This window comes from Crotalus tigris, unplaced genomic scaffold (assembly GCF_016545835.1).
Source record: "Crotalus tigris isolate CLP2741 ecotype Arizona unplaced genomic scaffold, ASM1654583v1 scf7180000024339.11422700, whole genome shotgun sequence".
NCBI classification, from domain to species: domain Eukaryota; kingdom Metazoa; phylum Chordata; class Lepidosauria; order Squamata; family Viperidae; genus Crotalus; species Crotalus tigris.
This window is the reverse complement of record NW_024100509.1, coordinates 2,911,426-2,926,240: the sequence shown is the minus strand read 5'-3', so window position 1 is coordinate 2,926,240 and position 14,815 is coordinate 2,911,426. Positions and strand designations below refer to the sequence as shown.

The window sequence follows — 14,815 nt, the reverse complement described above, 5'->3', positions numbered from 1 at the left end:
TTGTTCTAAATATTGTAGGAGAAGAGCTGTGTAACTCTATAGTAGCAAAAAATTAGAAGAGTCTGGTAGTATCTTCTTGGACTAACAAATTTTATTAAAAGCACAAGGGTTTGGGAGCTTCAACTCACTTCATTACTAATTAAAAGGTGCTACCAGGCTGGCCCTGAAGGAAGTTTAATTGGGTAGATAAGGTTCATTACCACCTTGAGCTTGATATCATTCTGCTCTTTCTTCTCTTCTAGCTTTCCTCTTTTTTATGAATTTTTTATTCTGGCTTTCTTTTTTAAAGTCACTCAGCATTTTACTTTTTGTATCGCCAAACTTGTTCTGATTCTGACTTTTAGGTGATTTCTGTACTTGTCTGAATGCTTAAATCAAAAGGTTTCTTTAGTTCTTCTATTTGTTGTAGATATTATCTGTGTGTTCAAAAATAGAAAGCACAAGGCACTGTTTAGATATGAATAAATCACTCATAGTTTCTCTGGGTTGCAACAGAGACTAATTTATAATTACTGTAACTGTATCTGTGTTCAGCTTGCTTTTTTAATAATAGACTATTGGACCTAAATTTAAATTATTCCAGATATTTACGAATGCTTTAAATGTCAGCAAAAGTTCATTTTCACTGTTTTTTACACTTTGTTCAATAGTTTTTTAGAAGTTATCCTGCCTTGTTTTCTAAATTTATTTTTATTTCCCGTCTCTGTAGTGCCTCCTGTTAGTACTTTCTTGTCAGATTCAGTGATAGCACATATTGTAAATATATCATTTAAATAGTAAGGTGATATAAATAGAAGACATTCCTAATAAAGATAGTGAATTAGAACAGAGCTCAGTCTCTATCCTGCTACTCACCTCCTTTTTGTATGAATAAAAAGTACATAATATATTCTATGTAATATAATATGGGACTGTGCAAAGCAAAATTAAAAGGAACACAGCAAAATAAATTAAGGAGACTCTCCCTTTCTCTCCCATGCACACACACATACACAGTTTTACCCGATAGTCTTGATGAGCAACTCTGTCACAAGTAACACGAGGAATTAAATTCATTGAGTGTTTGGGGTCATAAAATGTACCTTTCCTGTGCTGAAGGACTAAATCTCTTAGCAAATTCACAATTGTCCAACCATCATTGTAATATTTCAAAACGTAATGGATATTAAATTTTATCTGAATGTCAAATTAAAATATGTAATTACTTCTTCCTAAAATTTAACATCAGATGATCACCGAGACATTTTATGTCAAAGCATCTCCAATAGCATGAGGATTTATTCATGTATTCATATTTTCTATGCAAATGCAGTTGGATGTGTTAATTCCAAAACATCTTTTTCCATTGCATAAGGTGTCCAATATAAAATGTACTAAAGTTTTTGATACTGAGGTTAAAACAATTTCTATTTGTTCAGATAAAATGAGTACCTCAATTCCTTATTCGATTCCATCTTTAAAATTGTATATCTTACTGATTTATCTATCCAAGGATTGTAGGATCACTTTTAACAATTTAGGTAACTCTGAGGCTGAAAATGTCTCTAGTCCACTGAGATGTCATTAAATATTATAAATACTGCCAGTGGATAGTGATGGACAAATAATATTGTTCTTTTAAGAAAGAAAATGATTTTAAGAAAGAAAATGATTAAAATGATAAAAATCATTGTCATCAAATAGATGTACAGTGAGAGAGAAAAATATTTGATCCCCTGCTGATTTTATATGTTTGCCCCGACAAAGAAATGACCAGTCTATAATTGTAACAACGAGAGATTAAAAAAATCCAGAAAAATGCATTTCAATAAGGTTATAAATTGATTTGCATTTTAATGATTAAAATAAATATTTGACTCCTTCGTAAAACATGACAGTACTTGTTGGCAATCACAGAGATCAGACGTTTCTTGTAGTTCGCCACCAGGTTGCCACACATCTTGGGAGGGATTTTGTCCCACTCCTTTTTGCAGATCCTCTCCAAGTCATTAAGGTTTCGAAGCTGATGTTTGGCAGCTTGAACCTTCAGCTCCCTCCACAGATTTTGTATGGGATTAAGGTCTGGAGACTGGCTACGCCACTCCAGGACTTTAATGTGTTTCTTCTTGAGCCACTCCTTTGTTGCCTTAGCCATGTATTTTGAGTCATTGCCATGCCGAAATACCCATCCAGGACCCATCTTCACTGCCATGGCTGAGGGAAGGAGGTTCTCAACCAAGATTTTATGGTACATGGCCTTGTCCATCATCTCTCTGATGCGGCAAAGTTGTCCTGTCTCCTTAGCAGAAAAACACCCCCAAAGCATAATGTTTCCACCTCCATGTTTGACAGTGGAGATGGTGTTCTTGGGGTCACAGGCAGCATTCCTCCTCCTCCAAACACGGCGAGTTGAGTTGATGCCAAAGAGCTTGATTTTGGTCTCATCTGACCACAACACTTTCACCCAGTTCTCCTTTGAATCATTCAGATGTTCATTGGCAAACTTCAGATGGACCTGTATATGTGTTTTCTTGAGCAGGGGGACCTTGCAGGTACTGCAGGATTTCAGTCCTTCATGGCATAGTGTGTTACCAATTGTTTTCTTGGTGACTGTGATCCCAGCTGCCTTGAGATCATTGACAAGATCCTCCCCTGTAGTTCTGGCCTGATTCCTCACCGTTCTCATGATCATTCAAACTCCACGAGGTCTTGCATGGAGCCCCAGACCATGGGAGATTAAGAGTTATTTTGTGTTTCTTCCATTTGCAAATTATCGCACCTTCTAACCAAGCTGCTTGACAATGGTCTTGCAGCCTATTCCAGCCTTGTGTAGGTCTACAATCTTTGGTCTTGGCCATGGTGAAGAGTTTGGAATATTATTTGATTGATTGCTTCTTTGGACAGGTGTCTTTTATACAGGTAATAAATTGAGATTAGGAGCACTCCCTTTAAGAGAGTGCTCTTAATCTCAGCTCGTTACCTGTATAAAAGACACCTGGGAGCCAGAAATCTTGCTAATTGTTAGGGGATCAAATACTTATTTTACTCATTAAAATGCAAATCAATTTATAACTATATTGAAATGCGTTTTTCTGAATTTTTTTGTTGTTATTCTGTTTTTCGCTGTTAAAATAAACCTACCATTACAATTATTGACTGATCATTTCTTTGTCAGTCGACAAATGTACAAAACCAGCAGTGGATCAAATAATTTTTTCTTCATTGTAAACTAAACATGTTAGGTTCCATCCAGATTTTCCTTATAATATCTCTCTCAATATTAAGGTCTGAATTACACCATAGCATTAATTTGCATGAGAAAAAGAGATCAAGTATGATTTTTAAAAAAAGATATCAAAGTGTTCAGTTTGTTATGATAATGACATAAGATATTTTTGAGTCAAAATAGTCAAAATAATGAAAGTTTTCACATTTGAATATTGCAAAGAAATAGGAAATAAAATTTATGCTAAAATGAACATATCCAAATTTTGGTACTAGGTCAAAAGTATATATAATACAGGTAGTCCTTGAGTTACAAATGGAATGGAGCTTGCCCATTCCATTCCTAACTTGAAAATTCATGGGAGTGAATCTCATACCTCGAACGAGATCACTCCCTGCTCATTAAGATGCATGCGGCTTGTTAAGTGCACATTAGGTATCTCAGGGTGGGGAAGACCATGGAGGGCCTAGTGATGGAACTAGCCCCCAAGGCCTCCCCGACCCATTAAGATACCTCATGCTTCCCCCTCCCTTCCTGCCGCACCGGACTCACTTACCTTGCAAAAATCCTCTCTGCTGCGGCCTTTGAGGGAGAGGAGAGTCAGCTTTTCACGCCGACAATGGAAGCTTCTAGGTGCTATAATATCGTGTGAGATCAAAATAGATCATGGCCCCCAGAAGCTTCCATTCGGGGGGGGGGGAACTGATTACTTCATTTCCTTGCCTATGGGGAAAAGCGTGGAATTGGAGTCGGCAGGGCGCAGGAACCAAAGGAGTTGGGCGGATGAGCAGGAGACAGGCATAGAGTTTGTGCCAAAAATGAAAGTTTCTGGGGACCATGATCTTGCAAGAGTTCAGGTACCCGTTCTCTGCAAAAGAGCATGGGAGCTGGAACTTGTGCGATACCACAGCATCCAGGAGCTCGTTGTTCCCTGCTGTGGTGCTGTAACATTCATAAATTTGGGGTTTTCTCGTAAAGACTAGGCGCTTTTCACGTAACTTCAAACGAGCATTAAGTGAACGCTCATAACTCGGGGATTACCTGTAGTATAAGTCAAGATTCAGGAAACTAAAACTACAAAATATCAAATAACTTAGAATTACATTCATGCTGAAACTATGTATTCCAAGGATAGGGTTTAAGGACTTCCATAGACAAGAAAACCTCTATATATTTTATACAACCTTTTCCATGTACTGTATGCACAATTTGTGCATTATAGGAATTTGAGCAGACCTACCCCGCAGTAATATGGATAAGAGATGCTGGTGCACATCGTCGTCAAAGCAAAATTACAATTAGGTTGGGTCATATATAAAGACTATTATTCTCCCTTGAAAAAAATTAGGAAATCAAATATGTGTGTAAATTTTAACTATACTGCGTCTAGAATTGTATCAGTTCTTTAGCCTGGTCCCAATATAAAATATACAACTGAATAGATACACCATTTTCTCCATTAGGGCTTTCTTCCAAGTGGATTGAAATGTATAAGCAGTCCACCAAGATGCGTTATAGTTAACAATCCAGGCTCTGGTAAATACTGAAAACAGTATTTGGAACATGCTTAGGAGTGATTTCTGTACTTGTATTTGTAATGCTTTTGAAAACAATTGGTGGCATTGCAATGTGATCCACCTATTTTTAAATACAGTGCCAAGTTATATATATTTTTTTATTCAAATGGTGGTTTTAATAGTCTCTATATCAGTGGTTCTCAACCTGTGGGTCGGGACCCCATTTGGAGTCGAACGACCATTTCACGGGGGTCACCAAACAATGCAGTCCGCTATTTTTTTTCCCCTTTTCCTTAGAGTCTAATTCTATTGGCTTTCAAAAGCCAATAGGAATTGTCCAGGCTGTCTCTGCCCTGCTGAGCCTGCCAAAAGTCCCATTCTGCAAATGGTGGTGCACCAGTTGAGTAATCCTCGACTTACGACCGGTTGAGTAGTCCTCAACCGGTTGGGGGTCGTGGCATTAAAAAGGTTGAGAACCACTGCTCTATATGGACTTTGGATCTATTGGCAACTATTACTTTGGGGTTTTGACAGTTAATTACCAAATGTTGTTCAACACAATATTGGAAAGTAGATTTAAAAGATCTTCACTTTAGATTTGGGAATTGCATAGAGTATTTGCCTATTTTATAAATCCTTTGAAAATCCTCTTTTGGCTAAAGTAACATATACGTTTTACACATTTAATCAAAAGCTTTTTTTCATAATGTGACAGAATTGCAGCTTTGTCTTTTTTGTTCTTGTTCAAATCAATCAAATCACCAAATATTATGTGATCCATGTATAATAAAGCCCATTTCATCCTACTTGACAACTGAAAAAATTACTTGTTGAAATTTATTAGCCAAAACAAAATATCTAATTAATCAGTGAAGTAGGATTGCAGTTAACATAATGTATGATCTTTTCCAGGTTTTTATATAATTGTAATATATGCTTCACTAACTGAAGATAAAACACCATTTTTGTATGGTTTATAGACTTTAGGAGCAAGTATATCAATAAATGTTTTATGCCATTCCACAGGAAATCCATCCAGACCTGGTAGGATCTTGGCAAACCGCTTGAAGTGAAAATAAAAAAGAGATGAAAAAGATGGGGATGATAAGATATATAGTTCTCCTGAAGATATACATGTTCCATTTTTAAAATGTTACTTGGACTTATATAGTAAACTGAAAACTTATCTGATGAAGATACAGAGGTTCATTTTTTAGCTAAACTCGACTGTCTGCAATTAGAATTTGAAAGCATGCATAGACCCTGGGACCACCAGTGGCGTGTGGTGGCTCTGCATGCACACAGATGAGGAGACAGCCTTCCAAGCAGTTGAGCAAGCCTTGCCTGGAAGAGGTGCTTTCTGCTAACGCACCTTCCGAACCACCTATTTAAAATGCTTTGCACAGCCCAAATATGTTATTTCTTTTCAAACAGGTATACCAACAAAACTACTACTCTATACTTAATTGTGAAATGATGGTTTAGTGTGTCATGAGGAGTTACTAGATACCTTTTGTCTGTACTATGATCTTTATTGCCTTTTCTTTTCCCCATCATCTGATGGCTGCTTTCTCCTTCTCATAGCTGTTGCTCCAAGTTCTCTGCTTTGCACCTGCTTTCATTATAAGAACATAATTTGTTAACCTTTATATGCATTCTAACAAAACAAAAATTACTCTCTAATTACACCTATTTCAATTTTGTTTTGATCTTAAGTTTTTATTAATGTAAATTTATAAACTTTCTATCTTGTGTGTTGTGAACATTTAACCTGTTGGAGAATGTGGCTGTAGGAACAAAGAAAAATGCAACTTTAAAAGGTGCTTGAAAAGATTTTTTTAAGGTGCAGTATGTTTCAGTTCAGCCAAGTCACTTTTCTCACCTGGGATTGAATTAATTATTAAGAGAATCTCGAGATATACCTCATGAGTATGCTGATGTCCTCTTTGTGAGCTATAATGAAAAAGTCTCATTACAGTAGGAAAAGATAACAGTGAGCATGGGGCAGAATGTTTGGAAGGAATGTGAGAATGTGGGCAAGTTCTAGTAATTCATGAGTTTTTAATTGGAATCTAACCACATTCTCTGACATCCACCACAGAATAATCAGAATTTTGAGAAACAGTTAATGTTTGGAATTAAGACACGTATTGAGACTAGGTTACTTTCATGGTAGGACAGTAAGCATTTTCTGTTCTCTGTCTGTAAATTAATTACTGTAATATATCTCAGTGCTAATAGAAATAAGGCTAGCTGTAGGGATTAATCAAATGCTTACATTCCTTTTTTATTGAAAGACGATTACTAGCGATAGAGAAACCTATCATGGTTTTATTCATTTTCATTTTCTCAGTTGTTTACCTTTAGTGTATTTTTGCATAGTTTTGAGCTTGTAAAATAAAAGTTGATCTAGAATTTCTTAGATATTCTATGGCCTTTTTCTAGAGTGTATCTTCTTGCAATTCTCCCTAATATAAGCAATTTTTGAGATATAAAGATTACATTGCACAATTCCAAAAAGCACTGGACTTGGACATTTTTTTGTTCAGGATAGATTTGAAAGTGCAGTTTCTATAAATACTTGGAGGACAGAATTTGTCACTTTAACCAATAGAAAAGGATGACAGAATAGTGTTTCATCTGCATCACAGTGCCACCATCTGGAATTGAAATGGTAGAAGGGGAGAAATAGGACGATTGGATTTTTTCTCTCTGAACATTGTTCCTTCCCCTTATGCTAATGTAGTGTTACACCTATGAAAAATTAGCTTAAAATATGGCATAAATGTATGGTTACATTTTCTGTTTGGAGACAATAGTGTTCTATAAATATCTATATCATGTGTTCATTAAAGCTATGGCTTTGGCAATTTTTATCAAAGGAGGAGTTTGTGTAAATCACAAATAGCCAAGGCTAACAGTAAATACAAGAATAGCAGATGAATAATTTTTGTATTCTTAGACCCCTTACAGGTACTCTGCTTCTGGACTCCAGGCATGCATGTGCACCAGGAACCCCATTGCTGTAACTGGGGATTAAAAGACAAGGCACCTCACATAGGTAATCAAATGGGGAGCTATACACTAGGGAAGAGTATACACTAGGGAAGCGTGTACGTGAAACTCCCCTTCTAAGCGCTCTCAAAATAAGCAATGTATTCATAGACTATTTTGCCCCATTACTTCTGAAAACTTCAGAAACTCCGTATTAACTAAATAACAACCCGCTACTTTTTAGAACATGACAGTGACACTGTATTTGCCAAACTTTGTGACATATTCTTTCTTTCAGAATCAGAAATGGTTGATGTTGGAACAGAACAGCTGTTGGACAAAGAGTTCCGGTGCGATTCCCTACATTTGACGAGTAAGTATTCCGTCCAGAGCAGACATGTCAAACTCACGACGTCACGTGACGTCGCGCAACATATTGGAGCTTTTTTGCCATTGCCGGCAATGGGATGGACGCGGCTCCGGTATGATGAAACCGGCCCGTGGGCCCGCAGTTTATCACCCCTGATCCAGAGTAACAATACCTCTCATACTCCCAAACCACAAGAATGCATACTTGTTGGGATAATGGGAGAAGATGTGGACTGGAAGCCTCTTAAGTGAGGGCTCTTTTTCTTACATCTTACTGTTCATTGACTAAGTTACAGAGAAGTGTTTTATATATATCAGACCTTGTACAATATCTGCCTTTTTTTCTTTTTCCACAGGTAACCAGGCAGACATTCAACATACACAGAAGAAAGGATATTCTTCTCACAGCTTGTCATGTAGACAACAAGGAAAATCTACAGCTTCAGCAGCTGCCAGTGAGAAAACAACTGTTTCTATATGGGGTGGTCACCATTTTGTTCCAAGAGGGTTTTTGTCTGTTTAAAAGCTGTAAGATACAGTACATGGGGCAGTAGGGGCACCTGTTCATGGCACATGAATGTAGTGTTAGGGAAAACTGCATCAATATGCTCCTTTTTTGTGCAACTTTCAGAAGGACAATTGTCCTTTTGAACAAGTAGGAGCCATTTTTACCCTGTAATGATGTCTAAACTTTCTCCACAATTGAAACTCTCAATAAATGTGGTGACTTTTTCCCTTGCTTTACAACTGTTAACAACTGTTATTCATCATAGATGACCAGAGCCAAGTGAATTAAGTTTCTCAGAGCTTTGTTGTTGGAGTCAAAGAGATGATCTCAACAATCTCATGTGTTTATTCCTCTTTCTTCAGTTACTGCTAAGACAATAAATTGAGCAGAATTAATGCAGTAACATGAAAAAAGAACATAAGCTGCTATGAACTGAATGTGGAAGATAAACATGACAATTTGTGACCTAGGCAGGAATGAGTTAGGCAAAATGCTCAAGAATCAGTGTCTGTTTAAGTGGCTGTATTAAGTTGGATGACAGGGCAGGAGAGGGGATGTAGGCTGTTACCAGCTTATCATGTCAAGATAGCACTATGTCCTCTTATATATCCTGAGTGTGCTGTTCTTCAAGATTCCCTGGAATGGTCAGTATCAATCCAACAGGTTGATGGGACTATCCAAGGAGTTAATGTTATTTGTAGTATTATTTATTAAAGTAGTATTTATTAAATTATTTTCATATAATGAATGTTGGGAGAGATTGATGAACAATCTGAAATTTCATGAGGGTAATGAACAGACAAATCTGGGGACCCCAGACTTAGGACACAGCTATTCAAGAAGGTCTTCTCTGTTGGGCTGTGGTGCTGGGATTTCTTGAGTTTCTTCACATAGGTGGAAAGGGAATATCTGTTGTGCTAACCCTACAGGTCAATTGTTTCATAATGAATTGCTTTTTTGTCTAATCCTGTGGCTACAGAATTAAGATACATCCAAAGTATTTATTGTCTACATTCAAAGAATTGTCTTTGCATTGTAACTTCCATACTTGCTCTTTATTCAGCCATGAAATTAAAGCTGTATTTCCTATTAACCACTGCATTGATCTTTGCTATGGAACAATTTCAGAGTGTGTTAACCAAGTCTCTTTCAAGATGAAGGTCATAAAGATACCAGTATAATGTACACACAGCCTACTGGGCTATACATTTTAAATTCAGGTCAAAAAGTTTCTTTGGACCATATGGAATTTGAATGACCTTATAGAATAAGCGCAGTTTGAAGTAAACACACTTGCTTTATTGAGTCACTGCACATGTTGCATTTCTGTTTCTCTGTTCGAAAACAACTTTTTCAGAATCAGATCAAAAATATTAGACACACGAGTTGCGTAAATTATGTAGCATAATCTCCCCAACATAGGGCCTTCTGTTAGCAGTATGAAGGTAATCTGAATTTACAATAAAACATCTGAGGGTGTTACACCAATGAAGGTTGCCTTAGTTTCAGAACATTAAAAATACTTGTTGGAGAGCAAAGTGAATAGTAAATAGGAAGAAAGTAAAAGCAGTGTCATAGGAGAATCTTGGGGCTGACTTACCAAAGAATCTCTTCATCTACTTAATTTCCCCCCAAAAATAATATGTATAAAAGTTTAATTGTCTAAAATAAATTAACCTGACTTCTGAAACTGTTTTTTTCACCAGCTGGAGCTTCCTTTTGGTTATCAAATATTATAACTAGAGATTTTTTGCTTAGATCTTGTGAATTTAATTTTTAAAGTCTTTTTTTTCTCTCCCTCATCCTTGCTTTGATACTTTGAAACCAAACTTTCAAAGAATGCTATACAAATATCAAGAGGGAGAACAGTGATGAAGAATTCACAGATATGAAAGAATTACTACACAGTGAAGAGCATCTTCAAGATTTTAATATGGTAAGTTGAAAAAACATACCAGGTAAGGTAGATTCATCTAAAATATGTAAATGTCTGCTAAAGAACAGAAGACATGTTATGATTCTTTATTAAGTTTGTGAGAAAATTAGGTCTGAATTTGGGTACAGTTTTTAATTTTAAATCTTCTGATAGAGATACATAGATAATCCCTGTTTAGCAAGCACAGTTGGGACCAGTGACTCATTCATTAACCGAAAGGTTACTAAGTGAAATCGTGACTATGCTTAAATCTTATTTTAGCTTTCCTTTGCTTTGTAGACCTACAAAGATCGTAAATGCGAAGATTGGTCACAAAGTACTTTTTTTATCTCTATCATAACACAAATGGTTGCTAAATGAGGCAGCTGCTAAACAAGGATTATCTCTATTTTAAAGGCAAACAATCAAATAACTCATGAATTTACAATTCATCATTGTGACAAAACCAAACGAAAAGCCCAGACTAAAGGGCCAGATTTTTTTATAGTTCTTTTCATCATAGCCCTTTAGAGGAGCAAAGGTGCTTTAATGAAAAACAGACTAAGATAGAAGGCCTCACTGTATATATTTCAGGATTGATAGTGATAAATCAAAACCTGAAAGCAGGTTTAACAGTAGGTTAGACCAGGGGTCTTCAAACTTGGCCCTTTTACGACTTGTGGACTTCAACTCCCAAAATTCCTCAGCCAGGCATGCTGGCTGAGGAATTCTGGGAGTTGAAGTCCACAAGTCATAAAAGAGCCGAGTTTGAAGACCCATGGATTAGACCCATCCTTGCTCCTTTGAATAAGAAGGCCTTTTCCCAGAGTGGATGAGCTGAATTCTAACAGATGAGGGAGGTATTTCTCTCCCTTTCTGACAGAATAATTCACCACATTGTCCCAGAGGGTTCTGTAGAAATTCAAACTGGCACTAAGGGCTGCACGGAAAAGAGCCGTTATGAATGCCATCTTCCTCCCTTTTCTCTAGTGCCAACAGAAGTCTGCTTACTATAAATTTGAATCCATTTTTTTGTAATTGCAATATGAAAATGTGAATGATTTTGATTTTTAAGATTTTTAAATACTTTCTCCTTTTACAAAATTGTAATGTATAATGTTTTTAAATGTAATCCTATAGATTTCTTCCATGCATGAAGCAAGGTGTGCAGATCCTAGAGATTCTGAAATAAAATCAAATGGCTTTAGAAAGAAGTTATACTCCAGTGACAGTGACAGTTCTGAAGGTGCAGCATCAGAAGGTGGAAATGGATGGACAGATCCTTGTGAAGAAGAGCTTTTTTCTCGAACTCACTTATAAAGTTATAGAATAAAAGGATGGCTTGAAGAATAACATGAGGTGGCAAACTCTTCCAGAAGGCTCGTAACTCAGCAACAAATTGAGTTCTTCCTTCATATAATGGATTCAGAAGTGTATTTATCTTTCTCTTCTTGGTATTTTATTTTTAATAGTGGGTTACGGCCCCGCTAGAAGCTTTTTTTCCCCTTTTTCTCCAAACTATTAGCTCCTTGGCTATTTGGACCTAGAGTAGATTGTGTTGTCAAATCAAGAATGGATGTGCATGTGATTGTCTTAATAGTATCACTGCTCTTTTGCATCCTAGTTGCAGTTATTTTTATTTTCAACTGCAGCTGTATCAGTATTACTATCCTACTAGCATTGCAGTGTCTACAACTATTCAGAGATTTTATCTTTTAGCACATTTAGGCTTTTAAGATTTGGGAGATAAATACTTAACACTGTAATCCAGTGTTTCCCAATCTTGACAATTTTAGGGCATGTGGACTTCAACTCCCAGAATTCCACAGCCAGCTTTGCTGGCTGTGGAATTCTTGGAGTTGAAGTCCACATGCCTTAAAATTGTCAAGATTGGGAAACACTGCTGTAATCTATCAGTGCCTTTCTGAATGTGAGAGGAAAGCATGTATGGCTTGTCCTGTCTTTTAAGCTCTTACAACTTGGGATTAGAAATACTAGGGCTGAGCTTTAGAGACTTTCAGAAACTGTACTTTCAATTCTAGAATCTCTTCTCCTAACATGCATAGAAACAGAGTTGGAACAATTGTTTGTTACTAACTGAGAAAGCTGCGCGTTTTTGCAGGGATAAGGAGGAAGAAAAATGACCATTCCCCCTTTCCCCCTCTTGTTTTCAGGGCTTAGTATTTTCTTCTTTTTCAGGACTCAGTGTTGAAAAGTAGATGATTCAACAAGTGACACTACAGCCTGAACCAAGCACACTTACTTCATACTTGTAAGTGTACTTAGGATTGCATTGTCGGGAAATTATGGAACAGTGAACTTCGTAAAGAGCTTCATATAGTTGGCCTGAACAACAAAAGAAATCTTAAGAGTCAATGTTGAATATTTTTTATGCAGAGAATTAATATATCACTCAAATCCAATGGCTCCTGCAGTTAGCTACTATTATAGCTGTAATTTAGTAAAATTTGTAGCTAACTTCGTGTCCTGAGAGAATGTTAGAAGTAAGTTGTGTGTTGTGGGAGGGAATGGGAACATGATTTACATGTGTGATTGCAGTAGTGATTGTTGCTTTATGTGACCTGTTCTTAACATTTATTTTAACATAGTCAATGCATTGTCAAAATGTAACTGTGCAAGACTATCAACTCCCTGTGCTAATAATGTATTATGCAAATCATGTCAGGAGGAGCAATATTGGTTTATACCATTTCATAGTTTTAAAAAACTATACAATAGCAGCATGTTTAAGACACCAGAAAGAACAGAAAGCTTACTGTTGACTTGAAAATGCTAAGCCATTAATTTTAATAGGCAAGAAACTTGTTAACAATTATAGTTGTTTCAAATGGTAAGCTGAACTGGCTTTAAATTTTTATTCTGTGCTAGTGAGCTTAATTGAATTGAATGAAGTTTTTTGCCTTTTTTTTAATTGATAGTACAAGATTTAAGATCTAGGGTACGGGTTGTATCTCATCCTTTCAGTTGAAACTTCCAACTCCATTGGCTTGGTTTGTACCTTCCAGGGAAATGTCATTAATAACATTAATAATGGCTTTTAAGCTACTTTATTTTAGCATCCATACTACAAATCTTTACGGTGGTTTTTTTTTCTTATTTGAAATTTTGGATATGTGTTTAAATATTTACTTTCTTCTGGAGCTTCCTTTAAAATGTTATATAGGCACATGCACTAAGGATATTATTGTCAGTATGAAAGCAAAGAACAAAACTGATAAATCTTAGTGGTTAATGTAAAGAATTATTGTTAGAAATATGAAAAGCCAAATGGGAATATTTGGGGAGGGAAGAACTCACACTTCAAAAATTCAGCTTATTTGGACTTTTATCTCAGTGAAAGGATGGCTCATTTTATTATGATTCAATATTCTAACACCTTTGAAAATGTGTATGTTACATGTGTGGGCAATAACAAATAATATTTATTTGTTTCATAACTGAATGGGTAAAATTCTGAAGCTTTTCAGTGAGAAAGTGGATGTGTGAGTTCGTGTTTCTGTTTTCTGCAAGGATAATTTAAAAGTGGAAATGCTGAAATGCACTGTGGTATGAAGCACATTGCATATCCATAGCACTGAAGTATCAGTTTTTCATTCCTGGGCTGAACTTGTTTCTACCTTTTCGCTTCAAGTGGTGTATCGTTCTGATTTCACATACATCAGAGTAACTGAATTTGTTTTTTTGTGGAGTTACTTAACACCAAATAAAAAAAATAAAAAAATAATTAAATTGTGTTTTCTTTGTTCAATATGCAAAATTTCTTTTTAAATAGCACTATGCAAATAGAGAACGTTGTACAGTACAGCAAACCTCAAGTTTATGGACCACTTTTTAGTTGCCTTTAAATTAAGTAGATAAATGTTTGTTTTTGGTTTCTCAACACTTCCCTAATTTTTTAATTTATTTTAATTCCTTTTAAAATAATAATTAAAAATTGAACAAAACACAAAGATAATTATAACAGAACTATGCACATTATGTAAATTATATAAGTAATATAAATTATCAGTTAAATTCATTTTTAACAGACAACCTTTACCCCAAACTGGTTTGTAAAATCAAATTTTTGCGATAGTGTACAATGAGGGAAAAATTATTTGATCCCCTGCTGATTTTATACATTTGTACACTGACAACAAAATGATCAGTCTATAATTGTAATGGTAGGTTTATTTTAACAGCGAGAGACAGAATAACAAAACTATCCAGAAAAAGGCATTTCGAAAAAGTTATAAATTGATTTGCATTTTAATGAGTGAAGTAAGTGTTGACCCCTTCGCAAAACA

At 35.9% G+C, this 14,815-nt stretch overlaps 1 protein-coding gene across 9 annotated transcripts in view; it reads left to right on the top strand.

Moving 5' to 3' along the window:
- The window catches only part of KIAA0232 (KIAA0232 ortholog), an 84,060-nt gene extending 69,807 nt beyond the window's left edge, over positions 1–14,253 (top strand). For 7 of the 9 annotated variants that reach the window (XM_039326052.1, XM_039326048.1, XM_039326046.1 and 4 more), the window contains 5 exons: positions 7,685–7,783; positions 8,015–8,089; positions 8,442–8,540; positions 10,432–10,529; positions 11,649–14,253. In XM_039326052.1, coding sequence (XP_039181986.1) covers positions 7,685–7,783; positions 8,015–8,089; positions 8,442–8,540; positions 10,432–10,529; positions 11,649–11,828 — 551 coding nt within the window. In that variant the 3' untranslated portion in view covers positions 11,829–14,253. Of the gene's footprint in view, positions 1–5,748; positions 6,648–7,684; positions 7,784–8,014; positions 8,090–8,441; positions 8,541–10,431; positions 10,530–11,648 lie in introns of those variants that run through there. The other 2 variants (XM_039326049.1, XM_039326055.1) reach the window with 2 other exon arrangements.
- Positions 14,254–14,815: the final 562 nt, after the last annotated feature.